The 22,339-nt window shown below is 42.9% G+C and overlaps 1 protein-coding gene across 1 annotated transcript in view; it reads left to right on the plus strand.

Moving 5' to 3' along the window:
- The window catches only part of SLC16A2 (solute carrier family 16 member 2), a 117,744-nt gene that overhangs the window by 74,176 nt on the left and 21,229 nt on the right, over window positions 1-22,339 (plus strand). The window contains exon 2 of the mRNA XM_006136177.3: window positions 19,958-20,102. Within this exon, the coding sequence (XP_006136239.2) occupies window positions 19,958-20,102 (145 nt within the window). The remainder of the gene's footprint in view (window positions 1-19,957; window positions 20,103-22,339) is intronic.

The raw sequence follows: 22,339 nt of genomic DNA on the forward strand, positions 1-22,339 counted from the left end.
GTCTGTGTCTGACACTCACTGCTGCTGGTAGTACAAAATGAACCTCTGCCAATATACCTGGCTGCCCCTATAGGATTCTAGCACAAGCTTGGGAGGTGGGATTGAACCTTTTTCAGCACCTGGGCTTTGCAGTCATGACACGCATGGATCGCACCGGTCAAGAACACGTGCTGCTCTTTAGCTGCTTCATGTAGTTTTCCTGGTGTTGGATGCCAGCTCCATTCCACAAGCAGCAGAGAAACTGCCTGACTAGGACCCTGATGAAACACTGCACTTTGATCACTGCTGCTATAGAAATCATTCTTCCACGGTGGAAGCAGTCATTCTGAATCATTGTTTGTTCTTGGCTCCATTCCATCCTCGGGGCATTTCTACTCATAATGTGCGTTTCCAAATATTTTGGAGAAAACATGAAAGCCTGCTGTTGACTTTGTGAGCTAAAGCTGAGAAAACTGCCTTATTTCACAAATTGTCAGTAACATTTTAGTGAGCAGTGGAAATATGCTTAGAACCACACAGAACACAAAAGAAATCAGATCCTGTCTTGCCTGAAATGTTACAATATGCAAGGCAGAACCAGAGCAGAGCAGATGATAGACCTAGGCGACTGTGTTAATTGACAGTGGTGAGTGTGGTTTTGGGGGTTGTGTGTGTGTGTGTGTTTTCAGTGTCATCCTATAATGGGATGGAGAATTTTTCATGTTTACAGAAACTTGGGCCCATAAAATTGCAATGGAGTATTTAGGGGCTGCTCGTGCAATTCTGGCCTCAGAAAATCCTCTGCTTTATTCTCTTGCTCGATTCATCCTGCAGTGTCTCAGTTCAGTGCTCCTGATATCATCAGTCTATCACTGTACAAGTAAATGATGATGTTGCCAAAGTCTTCACAGAGAGGAAATAACTGAATGAATCCCCTTAGGGAGCAGACTGCTTAGAATGGGAAAAGGAGGATTAGAATGGAGTCCACTGTCTGGTGATGAGAAATGATGGGAAAGAAAATACTAGTGCAGAGCATGTGATTAAAGCACAGGACCGATGAATTCTGTTCCTGGTTCTGTCTCTGACATGATTAAACCTCCACTGCCCAACCTTGTATGTCTCAGGTCCCCATCTGCTTCACACAGGCAGGCTGGTAAAGTTCTTAGGGATTTGTAATTAGCAGGAGAAATAGAAGTTCCCCATATTGTAATACACAGTATCCAACTCTTTGTTTAGTGTCTTGCAAAAGACGATATTCCTGTTACTTTCCATGACTCAGGTGGTGATCCTTGTATTTTATTCTTTGTGGGTATATTTTGAAAAGGGATTTGGGAACCACATGGGGAATAAGAGAGAGAAGTAAATGCAGAGTTTGATTCTTTACATATATGCACATTTGAGAGTGCCTATTTGTGCCAAGATAAACTCAGGAATAAACATGATTTTACATGATATTAAAGGTTGGAACTCCTTGCCAGAGGTTGTGGTGATGGCTAGGACTTTAACAGGGTTCAAAAAAGAGCTAAATAGATTCATGCAGGTGAGGTCCATCAATGGCTATTAGCTAGAATCGGTAGGAATGGTGTCCCTAGAATCTGTTTCTCTGGAGGTGGGTGATAGGGGAGGGATCACATGAGGATTAACTGTTGTGTTCCCTCCCTCTGAGGCATCTGGTAATGGCCACTGTCAGCAGACAGGATACAGTACTGGGTTGGATGGACTGTTGGTCTGACCCAGTACGGCCGTTCTTATGCTTGAGATCAGCATGTGGCAGAAGGGCATTTTTTCCCAAGGAAGGTGGAACTTTTCTGTTTTTAATAAAAACATGCTGTCACGAAGAAAGGCGATTGGGGGCTGGTGTCACTTCTAAGGGCAGGAGAGTCATTCAGTCTTCATAGTTTGTTCATTGTTTGCTCTCTGCTAAGATTCCTAGTCAGGGTCAGATGGAGCCATTTTGTTGTGATGTAGGCACAAGGGTCCTGATTTCCAGGTACTGTGAGCACACACAGTTTTATTTGAGAGTAGCAGATTTACTCGGTGTTGCTTGGGTCCTTAACTCAGTTAATTTTTGTTTTGTTTTTTAAAATGAAAATGTACATGCGTCATTTAAATCCTTGCTCTGGTGTGGGGCTTTAGATGAGGGTTCAGTATGCAGGCTGCCCTGGGGAGAGAGGATGACCCCAGTCTTCTCTCACTGCCGCAGCTTGGGTCTAGGTCAGGGTTTCCCAACTTATGGGTCGGGATCCAAATATGGGTCGCCATTACATTTCAAAAGAGTTGCCAAGTGTCTCCCCAGGTGGCTCTGGCCCCTCTCCTCCCCCTGTTTTTGAATTGTCTTGGGTCACCAAGTCTTCCTGAATTGTCAAAATGGGTCCCCATCTGGAAAAAGTTGGGAACTGCTGGTCTAGGTGAAAAAGTGCCTGTCCATGGCTGCTGCAGCTCTAGCAGGCATAGCTGGGGAAGAAATACAGGTCCTGATTTGTCTGCCCTCTGTGCTCTCCAAGCAGAGTGAGGAATGCAGCAAACTGTGCACTTTCCTCTTGCTTCCTCCAAAAGGAGAACAGCCAGCAAGGGTATGGGTGGGGGAGGGGAGGCTTGAGGCTGGTGCAGTCCCAGGGGGAATGTTCCTGGGCAGACCTAGGGGGAATGCTCCCAGCCATCCCCTTTAACCTGCCTGGTGATTCTGTCTCTAGTCTGTATAATTTTATGAGAAGCAATCCCATTCTAGGCTCATCCCGTTTTCCTGGCACAGCCAAACTCTGACCTTGCTTTAAGTTATGATATGAGGAAGCCGTATACCAAATTCAGTGGTTCCAGCTCTTATTATTTAGGAGGAGTTCTTGAATAAACAGACAGACACATAGATAAATTCTCTGAAATATATAGTAGATAAATGGAAACGATATAAATCAGGTTCCAGGAAGTAAATGGAGACATCAATTCACTTTGCATTTAGATCATTAAACAGTGGTCCAGTGTTAACATTTGTCATTCCATTGTGTGCTGGATTCAGCCTAGATGTGGAAAGTTATCTAACCCAGAAAATAGTAATAGATAAGTTTGAGAAGTGGCAGAACAGAATTGCAAACAGCATAATGTCTTTTGTGGGGAGAGTTCTGGGCTCCCAAGCCTAAAACATCTGGCTTGGGATGATGGAAGACTTTTTGGGGTAGCTGGTGGATTTGAGCCATTGAGTTTTGGAGAGGTTCTGCATTACCAATCACATGGAAATTCATATATATATTTGAAGTGTTTGTTTGTGACTTTCTTTGTACAAAATAAAGTAATACTTCGGGATTACCTACAGATACCAAATTTTACATAAACAATCCTGCCACTTAAATTAGCTGAATGAACTACTTTTTACACCAGAATATGCTGGGTGAAAGGTTGAAATAATTATTTTTGTTTTTCATTGGAAAAAAGTCATGACTGATGGTCGAGTTCATAAAAATATTTGCTAACAAAATTAAAATCGAGTAACCTATTCAACTGTCATTTTAATGGAAAGGAAATTTTTACTGTTACAAATCAGAAAATATTTCAAATTAGTTACAGAAAGAGTAATGGAAACTTTCTGAGTTTCTGATTCAAATGTACTATGTATGATAATTTTTCAATAAAATGAATAATGTTTGAAATTTAAATCCTAGAAATTTAAAACTGTTCTTTTACTTCCCTTTTGCAAACACATTAATAAAAAATTCTATTCTATATATTTAATTTCTTGAACTCTCCTGTAAGTGTTATCTATACAAAGTGACTTTGCCTGGTCAGCAACGAGCCTCACTTGCTAGTGTGTGTGTGTTGGGGTTTTTTTCACACTTGTAACTCCTGTTTTGTTCGTCGAGTAACTTTGTCAGAGCTGGTTCACCTTTCACATGCTAAAGCTGAAACCAAAGAAAAACCAGAACATAAAAGGTCAAATCCCTTAACATGCGAAACATCCCCTCCCTCCCCCCCCAAAAAAACCCAAACAAACCCTAGCCGCAAACTCTGTAAACAAAGATCTTTTGGCACTTGGCATGATATTAGACCTGTGCAGAAATGTTCACATGGGCTGGGTTTTCATTAAGTACATGGGAGGCCTTGGTCTGCAGAGGAATCCTTCTGCTCCTCAATGGTTTTGGTCAGTTTTAGAAGGGTTCATTCTCCAAGGCTGTGTCTACACTGGCACCCTTTTCCGGAAAAGGGATGCTAATGAGACACTTCGGAATTGCAAATGCCGCGGGGGATTTAAATATTCCCCGCGGCATTTGCATGAACATGGCTGCCGCTTTTTTCCGGCTCGGGGTTTTCTGGAGAAAAGCGCCAGTCTAGATGGGATCTTACGGAAAATAAGCCCTTTTCCAGAAGATCCCTTATTCCTACTAAGGGATCTTCCAGAAAAGGGCTTATTTTCCGCAAGATCCCGTCTAGACTGGCGCTTTTCTCCGGCAAAAACCCGAGCCAGAAAAAAGCGGCAGCCATGTTCATGCAAATGCCGCGGGGGATATTTAAATCCCCCGTGGCATTTGCAATTCCGAAGTGTCTCATTAGCATCCCTTTTCCAGAAAGGGGTGCCAATGTAGACACAGCCCAGGAGTACCTGTGGTCTTTTTGGTAGAGATGTAGCCGTGTTAGTCTGAAGTGGGTCTGGCCCACAAAAGCTCATCAGCTAATAAACCATCTTCTTAGTCTTTAAAGTGCTACATTGTCCTGCATTTTGTGGTCTTTTTGAATCTGACTAAACCTCAGAGAGAATCCCACTGCCCAAAGCTATCAAATCTAACTTGGTATAAGATTCCTGTATCTCAGGTTTCTATCCCACGTCATAATTCAGCTCAGATTTGAGCCTGAACTGTATTTTGAACTAACTTGGGTTGATTTATAGTTTTAGGTGAAAACCATATGAACTGTGGTTTGGGCTGAATTTCCCTTTGGGACTTTGGGGAAACCTAAAACTCAAAGAAAAATTCAGTGGGCATGACTCTCATGCAAAAAGACCTCTATGCCAGTCTCTGACCAAATGAAACCGCTGGGTTGCCTACATCTCTACTTATGGAGACCACAGCCTTGCTAATATTGGGTTTATTTTTCTCTACTTAGTGGTTAACATACGCTGAAACAGGAGGAGGAGCTCACATTACAGCCAAGGAAAGTAGGAGTTAAGTGGAAACAGAGTTTGCCCATGCCAGGAAAAGGGAGGGAGGTCCCACTTATTTAATGTCTTTGGTAGCTGGGCTTCACCTCAAATTCTAGATCTGGAGTGTTCAAATGCCTGGAAATGCAGGGACTTCCATGTCTGGGAGGTTGATTTAGTGTTATCTCTAATTATTTCCTGCTCCTTTGGGGGCGGTAGAAGCCAAGAGAGGAAGGAATTTGGTTTCTAGAAATGTAACTGAAAACTGGATTAAGCGAGGCTTCTTCGTTCAAAATCCATAGGCTCCTGCAGCAGTTAGACAAATAACCCTGCGTTTGGCGTTTGGAGGACATGAGTTGCTCACTTGGCATTTCAGTTTCTGAGAAACAGTTTAATCATTCTTGTTTTTCTTAGGATCCTGTAGTAATGGTGATGGCTAATGTTTTTAGTGCATTATCACCCCTTCTATGGCTTACACATTCTTCCTTAATCTGCTGTAATACCTTCAAGAATGGGACACTGAAAATAGTTTTCATCCTTCTTGGCCTCTTGCTGACTTCCATCAGGGTGGGCTTGATTGTTTTGCCGAGGAACAAACAATCAGGCTGCAAACTACCAGCATAGGTTGTTTGCAGATTTGTGACTAAGCTGCAAGAAAAAAAATCCATGATTAGTGAACAAGCTGTAACATTAATTATCTGTATTACAAGAGTGTTTAGAGGCACTATAAACTCAGGAGTTTCTGAAAATGGGTCATCCCACTTTTGGACCATATTTTCCCACTGAGACCTCTGGTTTTAACGTAGGGGAGTCACAATTTTAGGGCAACTGAATTTTGCTGTTATTTGCCTGAAACTGAACTGAAGCAGTTTCCTTCCTGTACTTACAAGACCACTGTCAGTGTAACAAAGACATGTTGAGGTGCCCCAGTGCATGGTAGGCTAGGAACTTTTGAATGGGCTGTGAGAATAGTTTAGACCTAATGAAAGGTAGGGTGTTTATAAACTCTGTGTGCATGCTTGCCTGCTTAACTCCAAACACTTCAACATTGGACAGAGGAATCAAAAAGTGGAGCTGACCAGATCATTTTCACTGGCCAAGTGAAGCACTGTGTAAAAAGTAATCAGTCAGCGGCAGTAATCCAAAGTAAATGTTCATGCTAAAGCCTCAGTTTAAAGTGGCAGGTAATACCAATGACAGAGGCAAGAACATTTCTGTTTGTTAAATAGTATTATGTATATTGTCAGATCCCCTTGGACTGTGCCTTCCTCTTTGTCCAGCAACAGTGCAACAGGTGCACATACTAAGCAATGAATCAAAGTGTGTCTTCATGCGGCATGTTTGTTGTCAGAGCTAGATGGTCTTTGTGCTACTTCTTGAGGGTTTTCCATCCCCTTCTCACATCTGAGAGTATCAGTATGCCGCTCCCAGTTAGGCCATGCAACTAAACCTCCAGTGCTTGGTGAAGCCAGGGGTCTAGCTTCAGTAGAAAGCCAAGCAAATTAATATCCCCTTTAGGTATTAAATAACAATGGCAACTTCTCTCAGGTGGGACATGAGGCTTCCTTTACTAATGTGATAACTCCCTCTGAAAAGCCCAGATCAGCTCCCATTGGAGCCAGCGGAAGGTTCATGCTGACTGCAACAGGCTTTGCATCAGGCCTTAAGAGCTCTTCATGTTTTGCTTTCTGGGTGGGCTGATGATGTGCTGCAGTCCAAAAAAATTACAGTTCCACAGTAACCTTTAGAGGTCTAATGCTGATGGTGTTTAGTTTGACATCTGTTGTTAGCTAAACAGGCATTTTATGGTTTGTTAAGTTTGGCTAGATCTACACTATAGGTCTTTTTTTTCGGAAAAAGCTATGCAAATTGCACTGTGGAATTTGCGTAGCTTTTTCCGATCCCTTTTCTGGAAGAGGCTTTTCCACCCTTTGGCCCCGTCTAGTTGGGACCAAATGACAGAAAAGCCTCCTCTTTTGGTGGAGCCCTTATCACTTGTAGCATGTTTGCTCTTCCGCAAAAGAAAGTGGAAAACCCCTAGGCTACGTCTACACTGGCCCCTTTTCCGGAAGGGGCATGTAAATTTCACCAGTCCTCGTAGGGAAATCCGCGGGGGATTTAAATATCCCCCGCGGCATTTAAATAAAAATGTCCGCCGCTTTTTTCCGGCTTTTAAAAAAGCCGGAAAAGAGCGTCTAGACTGGCCCCGATCCTCCGGAAAAAGTGCCCTTTTCCGGAGGGTCTTATTCCTACTTCGAAGTCTACACTGCAGGGCTACGTAGAACCGGACTGAAGAACGAAGTATCAAAAGGTACGTCTACACTGCAGGGCTACGTCTACACTGGCCCCTTTTCCGGAAGGGGCATGTAAATTTCACCAGTCCTCGTAGGGAAATCCGCGGGGGATTTAAATATCCCCCGCGGCATTTAAATAAAAATGTCCGCCGCTTTTTTCCGGCTTTTAAAAAAGCCGGAAAAGAGCGTCTAGACTGGCCCCGATCCTCCGGAAAAAGTGCCCTTTTCCGGAGGGTCTTATTCCTACTTCGAAGTAGGAATAAGACCCTCCGGAAAAGGGCACTTTTTCCGGAGGATCGGGGCCAGTCTAGACGCTCTTTTCCGGCTTTTTTAAAAGCCGGAAAAAAGCGGCGGACATTTTTATTTAAATGCCGCGGGGGATATTTAAATCCCCCGCGGATTTCCCTACGAGGACTGGTGAAATTTACATGCCCCTTCCGGAAAAGGGGCCAGTGTAGACGTAGCCCTGCAGTGTAGACGTACCTTTTGATACTTCGTTCTTCAGTCCGGACGTTCATGCTGAACTGAAGATGGATTCACACCAAAACTTCAGATCTGAGTATTCCTGAACTTGGAGGAAGTTTGAATGCAAAACCAAGCTTGCTCATTAGGTCCAAATAGAAAACACATAAAATGGCCATATTGGGTCAGACTGAAGGTCCATTTAGCCCAGCATCCTGTCTTTCAACAGTGGCCAATGCCAGATGTTTCAGAGGCAATGAGCAGAACAATGCAGTTATGAAAGGATGTTTCCTGTCATCCAGTCCAAATTTCTGGCATGTAGTGGTTGAGGGACACTCAAAGCCTGGGGTCGCATCCCTGACCATCTTGCTTAATAGCCACTGATGGAACCTATCCTCCATGAACTTCTTTTCTTTTCAAATCCAGTTATGCTTTTGGCTTTCACAATAACTCCTGGCAGCGAATTCCACATTTCCAACAAATGATTGTGCTTTAGTGAAGAAGTACTTCCTTATATTTGTTTTAAATCTGCTGCTTCTTAATTTCAGTGGGTGACCCTGGGTTCATGTATTATGTGAAGAAATAAACAATGTTTCCTTATTCATTTTCTGCACATGATTCAGGATTTTATAGACCTCTATCACATCCACCTATAGCTGTCTCTTTTTCTGGGTGAACATACCCAGTCTTTTTAAATCTCTCCTCATATGGAAGCTGTTCCATAACCTTAATCATTTCTGTTGCCCTTCTTAGTACTTTTTCCAGTTTAATATGCCAGTTTTTAGATAGGGCAATCAGGACTGCATGCAGTATTCAAGGTATGGGAGTTATATAGTGGCATTATGAAATTCTGTGTCTAGGTATCTCATACTTGCTGAGCCTTGTTACCATGAGGTACAAGAAGATCATTTGAAGCTTTCAGAGCCCTTTCAGACCCTGGGAGACAGACCCATAGTCTCCTATAGACAACCACCTAACCTCAAGATGATTCTTACCAACCACCACAGGACATACCACACTAATACCAACCCTGGTACCTTCCCTTGCAACAAACCCCGTTGCCAGCTTTGTCCACATATTCATTCTGCTGATACCATTATTGGACCTAACCAAGTGAGTTATAAGATCAAGAACACATATTCCTGCGCATCCAGAAATATAATCTATGCTATCATGTGCCGAAAGTGTCCGTCTGCTATGTACATTGGACAAACATCTCAGACGCTTCGCCAAAGGATTAATGCCCACAAAACAGATATCAGACAAGATCACAAAGAGAAAACAGTTTCTTGCCACTTTAACCAGAAAGGACACTCTCTAAATGACTTAGCCACCTGCATTCTGCTACAAAGACCTTTTACATCTGCACTTGAAAGGGAATCCTCTGAACTGTCATTCATGTTAAAATTCGACACTTGCCAACAAGGACTTAACAAGAATTTGAACTATCTCACCCATTACCAAGACAGTTTCCCCAATTATCACCTGTAATACCATTAACTCACAAACATCCCACTCTCCCTACCTCTAATATCATCAATTCACAGACACTTACCTTCCTTCCTCCCCCTCCCCCCCCCCCCCCCCCCCGCATCCCCCTTCTGTTCTGCAATGTGATTTGTCCTTTTCATATTTGTTCATTTTTTTAATTGTATCCTTTGGTATATATGGTTGTGACTACTTTCTTCCACTATTTGATCTGAGGAAGTGGGTCTGGCCCACGAAAGCTCATCATCTAATAAACCATCTTGTTAGTCTTTAAAGTGCTACATTGTCCTGCATTTTGCTTTCAGACCCAGGCTTTGTACAGCAGGTCCATCTCTGCACTGAGAATGTCCAAGGAGGAAAATCCTGTTCTAGTCGAGACACAGTGCTGCTGTTTCAAACTAGTTTCTGAATAGGGTGTTTGCAGAGATGAAAGTAAGCAGGTATGCCCTGGGGTGCAGCTCCAGCAAGAGCTGGCTGAGCTGTGGCAAAAGCCAGAAGGGAGCTATTTAAAGATCTGCCAGGGACCTGTGTTGCAATAGGACAGTATCTTTAAGAACCTGTAAGTTCCTTTCACCGCTGGGTGTTTAAGACTCTGTTAAATGTTTGTAGTGATTTCTAGTACAGTAATTCCTCGCTTAACACGTTTTTGCGATAGCACGATTTTTTGGGGGAACATTTTTCGAACAACACAACCTGTCCCTGCAACAACACAATTTCCCCTAGGGCCGGCTGGTGGCCAGCAGCTGTGCGAGGCTTTCCCTGCAAAGTGGCAGAGGTTCTCCGCTAGCTGTGCTGTTCCCCGGCGACCCTCTGTGGCCGGATGCTTCGCTCCCTCTCCTCCGCTCCCTGCTTGCAGCTGGCGGCTGGGTTTTCCCAGCTCGCCGGTCACCGGCAGCTGCACAGGGCTTCATCTTCCTCCTTACAAAGCAGTGGAAGGTCTCCGTTCACCGCACAGTTCCCCAGTGACTCCCTCTGGCCAGATGTCCAGCCCCCATGCTTACCTGGTTCCCCAAGGCTGCCTGCACAAATTGGCTGCCGGCCAAAAGACCTAGGGGAAGCAATGCTTCCCCTGGGTCTTAGTGCTCAACTTCCACCCGTTCCTATCCCTGCACTCACTCTTAAAGAGAACATGACCTATGAAGCCAGGCTTCATGAACTGGGCTTGTTTAGTTTGGAAAAAAGAAGATTAAGGGGGGACATGATAGCGGTTTTCAAATATCTAAAAGGGTGTCACAAGGAGGAAGGAGAAAATTTGTTCCTCTTGGTTTCTGAGGACAGGACAAGGAGTAATGGGCTTAAAGTGCAGCAGGGGAGGTTTAGATTGGACATTAGGAAAAAATTCCTAACTGTCAGGGTGGTCAAATATTGGAATAAATTGCCAAGGGAGGTGGTGGAATCTCCCTCTCTGGAGATATTTAAGAACAGGTTAGATAGACATCTGTCAGGGATGGTGTAGGTGGAGCTTGGTCCTGCCTTGAGGGCGGGGGGCTGGACTCGATGACCTCTCGAGGTCCCTTCCAGTCCTATGATTCTATGATTCTATGCTGTTTTGTTTTATTTTATTTTATTTTATTTGCTTAATAAGTCCTTGGGAGTCCTTTTTTTTTTCTCAACAACTTTGGTCTCTCTCCCCCCCCTTTTTTCTTCCCTTCAACAGAATTTTTTCCCATTGGGGTGGGGGGGCAGCGTGTTCGGTATTTTTGTTTCAACCATCTGGCAACCCTAGCTGAGGGCCACAACTTAAGTGTGGTTGCATATACATGCAAATATATATGCAAATATATGCAAATAGCTTCCTTCTCACTGACGAGCATGAACACAAAGCACTTCCCACAATGCCCCGGCACTCCCAGCATCTCCTCCCTGGATAGAGTTGCCAGGTGGTTTAACCAAAAATACTGCACACACACACACACACACACACCAAAAAAAAACACTGTTGAGAAGAAAAAAAGGGGGGAGATAAAATTTGTCGAGCAAAAAAAAAAGGGACCAAGGGACCCCAACAGTTAATAAAAATAAAACCAGCATGGCCCCTTTAAGGCCTTTGGGGCTTTTTTTTTTTTTTTTGCTGGTGGCTATCTTGTTTTCTTCCTCCATGCCAGAAGACAGTGGACTGGGGAGGCGGGGGCTGGCCTGGTTGCTGAGTGTGTGTAGGGTTGCCATGTGTCTGGTATTTTCGCCTCCTGTCGGGGGGGAGGGGGAATCAGAAAATACCGAAAATTTTAGGTGTCCGGTATTTTCTGATTTTTTTTTTACTGGACAAGAGGCGAAAATATCGGACTGTCCAAATCAATACCGGACACCTGGCAACCCTATCCCTGGAGGCTAGAAACACCAACACCCTGTTCCAGCGAGCTCGGTCACTTGAGTCTTTCAGAGCTCACCCCACCTGGGAGACACCTTGCTGTTGTGGAGCATGTTAGCAGTGGAAGCCATGTTCAGAAGATCCCACCTGCGGGCCACGTGTTGAGCCCTGTGTAAACCCAAACCGCACCGCGGGCCTCAAACAAATGGGCTGCGGGCCATGTGCACTAATGGAGATAAAAATGGGAAATTTTGGGACATGCTTTCTAATGTGGACAAAGCCTCAGATAGGATCTGAAGTCAGCAGGTAATTCTTGAGAAGTTAAACTCCCGTGCTGTGGTCAGAAAAAGAGGCCTATTCCCTTTGTTTCACTGGAGATTATATTTGTAATGAATAAAAAGACTAGATGCTCCCTAAGGTTAGTCATAATGATATTTTTCAGAAAGCTTTGAAAACAATGAACTACATACCAGAAGGAATTTGGATTCTTGTCTGTAAATGACTACAATATTTTTCCTTTGTTTCCTGGCCTGGAAAAATCATTTAAGTCTAATTTTCTATTGTGCAACTTGCTAGCCTTGCCCTCTGTCTTTTGCAATTCCTTTTCTGGAAGTAAGAGTTTTTATTGAAAGCCTGATTCAATTAAGTAAAAAACAAGGGATGTGCATCTTTTTAAACATGGGTTTCCCTTTTGAATAGACAGAAGAAGAAACACCATGCCCTCTGTCATGTGATTTAGAAATCCCCTGCAGATTTAACCTGCAGAGCAAGTTTAGCCTTTTGTTTAACCTCTTGATGTTCAGCTCCCTGTCTCCTGAAGAAGAATGGGTTTTGTGATTCTTGTTAGCAAACATTTAAAATACAGAAATTCAAATCTAGTTAGAAACTGCCTTTTTGATCATCAGTCCCAAGAACTGGCAGACCCTGGATGCTGAGCTCCACTCTCACTTTTAGAGGTGTTTACTTCAAGTCAGGATTGAGCCATATTGGCGTGTGGAGGGAAGCTTTCCCTGGGACTGCTTGTCCTGTACCGTGCGTGCTGCTGTGCCCATTGCAGATTTTTTACCTCCTCTCTTCCCCTCCCCCCCTTCTGTGGTGATGCTCTATTGTCCGTCCGTCCCCCCTTCTGTGGTGATGCTCTGTTGTTTGTACTCTGCCTGGGTCCTTTCCCGCTCTATTCCTCTTAGCTTTGATGTGGGAAGGTATTTTTGTTAGCTGTTGAAGCCCTGTTGGGTGCTGCATTGTCTTTCTGTTGCTTTGAAATGCAGAGGGCCTCTGGGGAAACTGTTTCTCCGGGGGAGGGATCGCTCAGTGGTTTGAGCATTGGCCTGCTAAACCCAGGGTTGTGAGTTCAATCCTTGTGGAGGCCATTTGGGGCAAAAATTTGTCAGGGATAGTACTTGGTCCTGCTGTGAAGGTAGGGGACTAGACTCAATGATCTTTCAAGGTCCCTTCCAGTTCTAGGAGATAGGCAATCTCCATTAATTTAATTCCATTGCTGTGTTCTGTACTATGCTGCCCCATTTCTGGATTGTTGGAGGATATCTCCACGTGTTCCTTCACTAGCTACATATTAGGGAGAGACCTCATCAGGGCATGCAGTGAATTATCCACCAAACACCCTGTGAATTGATCATGGGCGGCCAGTGCAGCTAGGACGAGGGAGACAAGCCTGCAGCCCCTCCCTTCTGCTGAGGCCCCATCCCCCATCACAGGGAGAGGAAGAGAGAAGAGGGGGTGAGCATGTGCACCCCAGCCTTCCCAACCCCCAGAGCACTGAGAAGGGAGGGCGGGACATGGCTCCAGTCTCCCCAGAACACGTGGTGGGCAGGTGCTGGGGGCAACAACACTCCGCCCCCAGAATGCCTATAGCAGATGTTCTGGAGGCGGAGTGTGGGCGTGGCCAGGCTGGCAGTTTGGGAAGGCAATGCCTTCCCCCACCTAGACCACCAGACTGCTATGGCATTGATCTAAGAACATCCCACCTACTCTAGAGAAAGTTTGTTCTGCCAGCCCAATCAGCTATCCATGTTGCTGCTCTTCTCCTTCCCCCAGCAGATGATTTTTGCCAATCATTAACCTTCAGTCTTGGATAAAGCAGCAGGCATCTTTAGCAAGGTAATTTTTAAAATAATTCAGCCTTGGTTATTCTTTTCAGTGCAAGTCACACACGTACATACCCCACCCGCACACACTAGTTTATTACCCCGATATGGAGGCAATTGTGGCTATTGGGTAAGAGTTTTCAGCCGTGATTTGTTTTGTATGTAATTTGAGACCATTTGCATCAAACTCATAGTCAGCAATTAGAATGTGACATGTGTTGGTTGCTGCCCATACCAGATGCAATACTGCCAGGCCTGCCCACATGTTAAAAAAAATTGAGTCAATCCCCCCCCCAAAAAATATTTGGTTGGCTTACTTGCTACTCTTTGGTGAGAAGCTTTGTATAAATTGCAAAGGCATCCTTTTGGCTGGTGGGGGAGGAGCAGATTTTGACCAAAAGTTTACGCTGGGAAAATGCGTGCTGGACCTTGTTCTCATATAGCATAGGGGGATCAGATTAGAAACTGTCAGGATCTTTTGTTTAATGAGCTGACGACCACTTGCATAAAAAACTGTTTTGCAGCTCTTTTGTGCCTTTTCCATTACATGTCAAAGGCCAAGGGACATAATTGAAAACTTCTTAATAGATTAAAATTACTTTTGTGTTTCCATACAGCACGTTACATGTCACCCAGGGGGCTTTGCCAGGGACATGACAGCTTACAAGATTCTTCCTGTCAGTACCGCATTGTTCTCTCCACGGCCTTCACACACATACTTTGGACATATCCGTCTTGTTTTCAGATGCTCACAGTATGTCTGTTAGACTTGGACGATTTTGAATGCCCACCAGTCAGGCTTTTCTTCTCTCCAAAGGCTGTCTCCAAAATAAACCCTTTTAACATATATTCCAGTAAATGTTTGAGCCTGAAAGGCCTTGAGACTGATCCAGTCTTAACGCAATTCCTGTCCAGATTTTGCGCAATACTTAAATAAATTCCAATCTAGCTTTAGATTGAATATTGTCCAGATTTTGTACAACGTACTTTATACTCTGCTGGAACATGGTCTGTTATTGATAAGATTCCTCTCCTGTCCTGAGGATTGTGTTTATTTTACATATATTACCTGGCAGATTTTGAGGGAAGAGGGTAGGAACTAAAGACCTAATCCAAAGCCCGTTGAAGTCAAAAGCAAGACTCCCATTGACTTCAGGGGGGTCTGGATCAAGTTCTAAATTCACTAAGATTCTTGAGAGCTTCCAAGTTAAATCCTGGCCTGCAAAGCAGACTAATAGATCCCAGTCTATTTCTCCCTGAAGTGCAGGATGAATTTCCTGTTGATGGTGCTGCCCTGGTGCCATAGAGATCAGCATTTCAAGGCTGCAGTGACCCAGAGGACCAGAACAACTAAGAATCAGCGAGAAAGTGGAAAGTTAAGGTGGATTTCCAATAGTCAATTCTGCTTTAGCTCATACACTGATACACTGGACAGATACAAATCCAGCACAAGAGCCCTTAGTGATGTACTTAAAATGTGATTAACAGTTATGTGATAACTAAACAGTGTGCTGGAGACTTTTTTTTTTAACTTTTTTTCATTATCTTTGACCTTTCACCAGGAGTGTCCTCTGACCTCTTACTAAAACTGACAAAGCAAAACCACCTTAGTAGTTGAACCAGGAGTCATCCTCAATTCAGTTGTTGCCTTTTGCAACAGAGGGCTCAGATCTACTTCTAAGCTCCTGTGCATACCAATCCTGTGACTGTATACTATAAGGCTGCGTCTAGACTGGCAAGTTTTTCCGCAAAAACTTTCCAGCTGTCTACACTGGCCGCTTGAATTTCTGCAAGAACACTGACTTCTTACTGTCTGAAATCAGTGCTTCTTGCGGAAATACTATGCTGCTCCCGTTCGGGCAAAAGTCCTTTTGCGCAAAGCTTTTGCGCAAAAGGGCCAGTGTAGACAGCTCAGATTTGTTTTGCGCAAAAAAGCCCTGATCATGAAAATGGCGATCTGGGCTTTTTTGCACAAAAGCACGTCTAAATTGGCACGGACGCTTTTCCGCAAAAAGTGCTTTTACGGAAAAGCGTCTGTGCCAATCTAGACGCTCTTTTCTGCAAATGCTTTTAACGGAAAACTTTTCCATTAAAAGCATTTGTGGAAAATCATGCCAGTCTAGACGTAGCCTAAGAGTTAACTATTAATCCCCTTGTCTCTGTTCTCATTTGCTGCTAAACACAAACTACCAGCATTATATAGGCCTCAGGACTGGGAGCAATTTCTTGTGTTCTGCTCCCAGATGTGTCATTGTGATCTTGGACAAGGTGCTTAACCAGTCTCTCCCTCACATTCCATGTCTGTGAAACTGAGATAGCAACTGCGCTTCCCTGCTTTACAGGGAGTTTGTAACAATTACCAGGGTAATATTTGTAAAGCACTTTGAAAACAAAAAAGCATGTTAATTATTATTATTATTATTATCATCTCACTGTTAGGCCAGAATGCTATTTTTCTCCCCTCTGTGTGGGATAAGACGTTTCTTTAAGGTGGAGCAATAGAAGAAGGAAAAATGTTACAAATCTGGTATAAATTTTAGTTAAACAGTGCCTCCCTTTACAAGTTACACTTTTTAAAACTTCAGAGCTGAGGCTGTTGATTCTCCTGGGTGAGGTTTGTTTTGAACTGCACATGAGCGTCTGAATTGTGGGCCAGATTTTGATACCAGTTAGGCATGTATAAGTCTGGAATTCAGACTCTGGCCTGTTCAACTATAGTACCTGGTTTTCTGCTTGCATTTCCATGATTCTCAGATTAATTTCCCAAAATAACCACATCACTCAGCAAACTTCAAAAATGATGGGACTGTCTAATGTTTTACTGCCTTGGCTTAAACAGAAGGAACATTTTCAGAAATATATTCTACAATTTAATGAGTCTTTTTCTTGCTAGTTCTTTTCCCCATCCTTTCTGCAGTTGTTTTGGATAGCTCTTTGGAATGATGCCGTCTAATCCTATTAGAAGAACTTTCATTACACTGTGCACCTTGTTTATAGCCAAGAGAATTGACTACAGAGGGAGGTTTCTCCTCTCTCTCTCTCTTTTTTAATTTTGTTTTGTTCCAATGCCAGATGGGAGTACATTCAGGCTGAAATGAGTCCTAGAGAACTCCTGCTGAGCATCAGTTATTCTTCTCTTAAAGGTTTTTTCCCTTCATCTCAGTCTGTTGCCAAAACCCTTTTTTGAATAAAAAACCTTGAAAACGTATAATTAATTTGAAAAGGTCAACTGTTCTCACACCTATGAGAACCTCTTTGCATTGAGCTTTTTAGGAAAGAGGAATGTGGTGAGGGACTATTTTTAACTTTTTTTTTGTAGGTACCTGGTTATTTTTGGAAGTTCTCACAGCTGTGGAAGTTCCAGTTGTATTGTACTCATTTGGGTTCAATTGTATGCCGGGATGAAAAGATTTGCGGAAAAAAATTGTCCAAATGGCAGGATTATTAAGCAAATTCTTAAATGCTGATTGCTTGCTGAAGTTTGGCTTGAAGCATAACTGGGACCACTTGTGTAGGGGAAGTTCCTTGTTTAGAGGTCAGTGTTACAGTCTTAAAAGCTACACTGTGGAGTCTGGTGCTCAGAAGTACATGATTCTGGAAGCTGAACTCTACCATAAAGAAGCTCATTTCCCTCTGTGCAAGCCATGGTGACTTACAACTACTTAGAGATCTCTGTTATAAGATGCACATTGCTTCATGCTGATGCATACTACTCAGCATTCAGGTGTGGGTATATGAAGGCACTCAGAATTGTGCATTTACTGACCTTCTGTGGTGTTCAGGAAAGATCATTCTGTGGTCAAATACTACAGTTTAGCTTTGTAGAAATTCATTTTCTCTTTAAAATACTTGAGAAATTCCAATGAAGAATATACAATACAAAGTTAAGCACTTAGAAGTCGAAATATTGGTGTTGTCCAGACAACATTAAGTTTGCCCCTTTATGTAGCTATTAGATCTCTTGAGTTGGGATAGGTGTATTGAAGGAAACTAAGCTACACCAGTTTACACCAGCTGAAGGTCTGGCCTGTTGCCTCTAATTACATAATTGTACATAGTATTGTCTCTGTTATTTTGCAGGTCTCCTGCCTCAGTTGTTAGTGCGTTGGCCAATGAATGAGGCAGGGGCTGATGTAGAGACTACTGGAAAGGGGACCACACACTCAGCCATTAAAAATATGATCTCTTATGTCCATTTTGAACAGCTGTTTAGCTCATTGTATATCATCTGACCAGATGAGGTCGGGGGTGCTGCAGAAGGAATAGCATGTGTTTATGTAAATAAAGATCATAATTCATATTCATAAAATATCCTAAATTAAGATTAATTTGCTCTTTTGAGTGCTTTATTTTGCGGCCTTGATGTTTTATGGAGTAAGGCATATAATACCAACCTGATTTGTGATTAATTTTATATTACATTATACTTCTTTTGATAGGTAATTCTATAAATAAGAGCAGCCATCTCTGTTTATAGTGCCTAGAATAAAATACCAACTTTCTTACAATCCTTATGCATAAGCTACTTATAAGCTGAAGATCAAAAGAAACTCCACTCCCCCAACCCAGGATTGTAAATATTATAAAATTACATGTATTATGGAGGGGGCTTTCATCGCCTCTACACCATACTCCATTTCCCAGTGGATGTGATCTTTGTCAGAGTGGCCATATCTATATTCTCTTCCTTCTTTCCTCAGAACTCTGTGCTCCAAACAGGGGAGCTCCTTACACAAGGGTAAATATATTTTGCAGTGTATTTCTTGTTTCATTCTTACCACGGATGGATGGTGACTATTTTTAATACATTGCTTTTCAATCCCTTCCCGATGGGGATTTTAAAGAGACCTTTAAAGACATCAAGCCCAACATGCCCAAATCTTTTCACCAGCAAAAACTTTAAATAAAATAGTAGTTTCCTCCAGATTTGGGTAAAGAAAGATGAATATAAAAGGCCTTCCAGCAGGGGCCATGAGGCAGTAATAAATCCTAGATCACCATGGTTCTGGTCTAAAGCATACTGAAGTCACTGGAAAAACGCCCATTGACTCCAGTGGGCTTTGGGTCATACCCCTGACAAAAGATCTTCCAGTCAAGGGTAAATTGGATTTGTTTTGTGATAATGGTCTTATGCATGCATCTAATATGGCTTTGTGCAGGTACAGTACTGTACATCGCCCTACCCAATAGAAGGTGCCATACTTGAAACAAAACACTGGCAAGAAATTTGTCAGTGAGGACAACCCCAGACAGTGTGTGTGTGTGTTCTGTCTTACTGCTCTTGGGCCAACCCAACATCTCTTGGTAGGGCTTAGACCATGTTCTCTTTGCTATTTTTTCTGGTTTTTATTTCTGGCTGACATTTGTAATTTGAGTGTCATTAATTGTTTACTAGCTTATGTTGTTTAGAAAATTGAAGTTTTCTGTAATTAATATCTCTCACTTACTTGTTCTGTGTAGGGTACCTGCTGCTGCTGGAATGGGAAAGAACATTGAATTAAATTAAAAACCACCCATAATGACTTTAGAAGACCCTTATGTCCTGCAAAGAAGTTTAGAAATACCTAGCCCTTTAGGAAAAAGAGATTGATGAATATAGTAACTGTAGCTAAAATATAGGGCTGAAAGCCCTCTTCTCTCAGGAAGGTTCCTAGGAGTTTAGGATATTTAGTACCTTGCAATACCAAGCCTACAACTGTGAGAGACTAGGAAGATCTGATGTTCTCTCCTGGGTCTACATGTTTTTCTTACCTGTCCGGAATATGTTACAAACAGAAATCATAGCAATTTTAGACATCACTATAGTGATTACAAAACAAGCTAGATAAATGGAGAGGAATCTAGGTTACTTTACTAAACTACATAAATCCAGCAGAGGTGGATACAGCATAAACCTAGACATGCATCCATCACACACCTAAATACTTACTTGTTCTATCCATACAACTGTACTACTAAATCAGTGACAGTGCAAACCTCTGTACATACCAGGCTAGTGTGCCTCAGCTATGGCCAGAAGAGACCATATCTCTTGAGAGAGTAGTACAAGGATTGGCTGTGCAGTGGAAATGGGCCGGTTTACTAAGACTACCAACAAAATTCTTCCCCCTCCACTGTCTTCTTCTTGGGTCTCTCTTTCCCTGGAATATTGTTTGCAGAGCAGTTGCTGATCTCAACCTCCCTTTGTTTCTCTCCCTAGCGCTGGTTGGAGCCCTGGCCATGGGGATGATTTTCTTCTGCTCTCCTATTGTGAGTATCTTCACGGACCGGATTGGCTGCAGGACGACAGCAGCCTCAGGGGCAGCCATCGCTTTTATTGGACTGCTTTCCAGCTCTTTCACAAAGTAAGGCTGATACTTGCTTTAGGTGGTGTGTAACTTTCTGACATGCTTTTGTTTTTGACAAATCTCGGGTTAGTTTATTGCTGTCTTTTGGCAAGGATAAGGTATGTCACTAGAAGAGAGTGCTCTATCTGTGCTTGCCTCCGTCTACCTGCACACACTGAGATTCTGTCCAGGCTTAAGCCCCCTTCCTGAAGTTTTTCTTTATCTTTGGGCTTCTCACCACTGTGCAGTGGATCAACACTGCAGCAATCAATCCCACCAATGGTCAATTTATCATGTCTGCCTAGATGTGATAAATCAATCCCCAAGCACTCTCCCATCAACTCTGGTACTCCACCAGGATAAGAAGAGTAGCCAGAGTCAACGGGAGAGCAGCCTCTGTCAATTGTACCGTGTGGAAGGCGCCGCGCTGAGTATGTCGACTTCAGCTACTCTATTTGAATAGTTCAATTTGCATAGGGTAGATTGACAGGAGAGGAGGGGGTAGTATAGACAAAGACTCATTCTTAACAAGATACAAACCTTAGCTTCAATTTCTTTAGTGCTCGGCAGTCCCCAAGATTTCTCTCCACAAATCTGTTCCTAGATCTCTCCTCTGTCAGAGATTCTCAACTTTTTATGCTTCTGAATTGGAATTTGAGACCTTCCTGAATTGGAATTTGAAGTTTGAGACTTTGCAGCATATTTACAGAACAGCTTTACACCGCACTTATGACATCAATGTTCACACTGTAAGCAGTGTGCTTGTGTGGCCACTTAGGCTGTGTCTACATTGGCAAGTTATTCTGGAAAATCAGCCGCTTTTCCGGAAAAACTTGCCAGCTGTCTACACTGGCCGCTTGAATTTCTGGAAAAGCACTGATGAGCTAATGTAAAATCATCAGTGCTTTTCCAGAAAAACTATGCTGCTCCCGTTCGGGCAAAAGTCTTTTTCCGGAAAACTGTTCCAGAAAAGGGCCAGTGTAGACAGCACAGTAATGTTTTCCGCAAAAAAGCCCCGATTGCGAAAATGACGATCGGGGCTTTTTTGCGGAAAAGAGCGTCTAGATTGGCCACGGACGCTTTTCCGGAAAAAGTGCTTTTCCGGAAAAGCGTCCTGCCAATCTAGATGCACTTTTCCGAAAATGCTTTTAATGGAAAACTTTTCCATTAAAAGCATTTCTGGAAATCATGCCAGTGTAGACGTACCCCATGAGTTTCAAATGGCACTCAGCTGATTAGCAGAGTGCCCACATCTAGGTTTGTTGTTTCTGTTGGTGGTGCACATTTGCACATGCCTTGGTGCACATTAAAATGTATTCTGCACTTGATTGGAAAAAATCCGCCTATCAATTGAAAAGATTAAAGGGAATATTGCCTGATGTACTGTCACAATCTCCATAAAAGGAACACTTTCATATTTTTTAAAATTTGACTATAGGTACTAAAAGAGAATTGGGGCACATCTGCACCACAGGGAAGATTGATGCTGCTGCAGTCAATCTTCCCTGGTTCCATTTACTGGGTCTAGTGAAGATGCGCTAAATTAAACTCAGAGGGCGCCCCCGTTGGCGCCAGTACTCCTGCTCCTCACAAGGAGTATGGGAAGCTGACGGAAGCGTTTTCTCCCAGTGATGCCCCAGGCAATTTAAGATATGTCGACTCCAGCTACATAATTAATGTAGCTGAAGTTTCACATCTTAGGTAAACCTTCTGTTCCAGTGTAGACCAGGCCTTAATGTTTAAAATCAAACCTGGCCCCAAGTATAGCTTAAAGTAAATTGCTTCCATTGGGGCATAATAAATGTGTAGGGATTAATCACCAGTCACAATGGAATCACAAACTGAGTTTGCATGGGGTTTTTAGCTATATGCAGTAGAAGGAAAATCAGAACTGTAAATGTGTTTTAAAGGAGAACTTATTAGTCCATTGGAATGTCTTTGTGCTTACAACATGTTGCCTTCTACAACACAGTATTATTAGTCATTTGTTCAGCACTTTTAAACTTCTGTGGATTGCTGTTACTGCACAGTTTCATTAACATTATAAATATGCTAATGGACTTTGATTGTACAGTATATTGTTTCAGCACCACAAATTTTCAGACCTGATATGTCATTTATGTATTGGAAAATAAAGAAGGGACTGTCAAGGTCTTAAAGGTCACCTATTCCTAACCTATCTCTTTAGTATCTAAGACTGAAAATTGGGGGGGGGGGATTGATTGTATAGATATAAACAATTTTTGAACTGGTTT

The sequence above is a fragment of the Pelodiscus sinensis genome, chromosome 13 (assembly GCF_049634645.1).
Source record: "Pelodiscus sinensis isolate JC-2024 chromosome 13, ASM4963464v1, whole genome shotgun sequence".
Taxonomy (NCBI): domain Eukaryota; kingdom Metazoa; phylum Chordata; order Testudines; family Trionychidae; genus Pelodiscus; species Pelodiscus sinensis.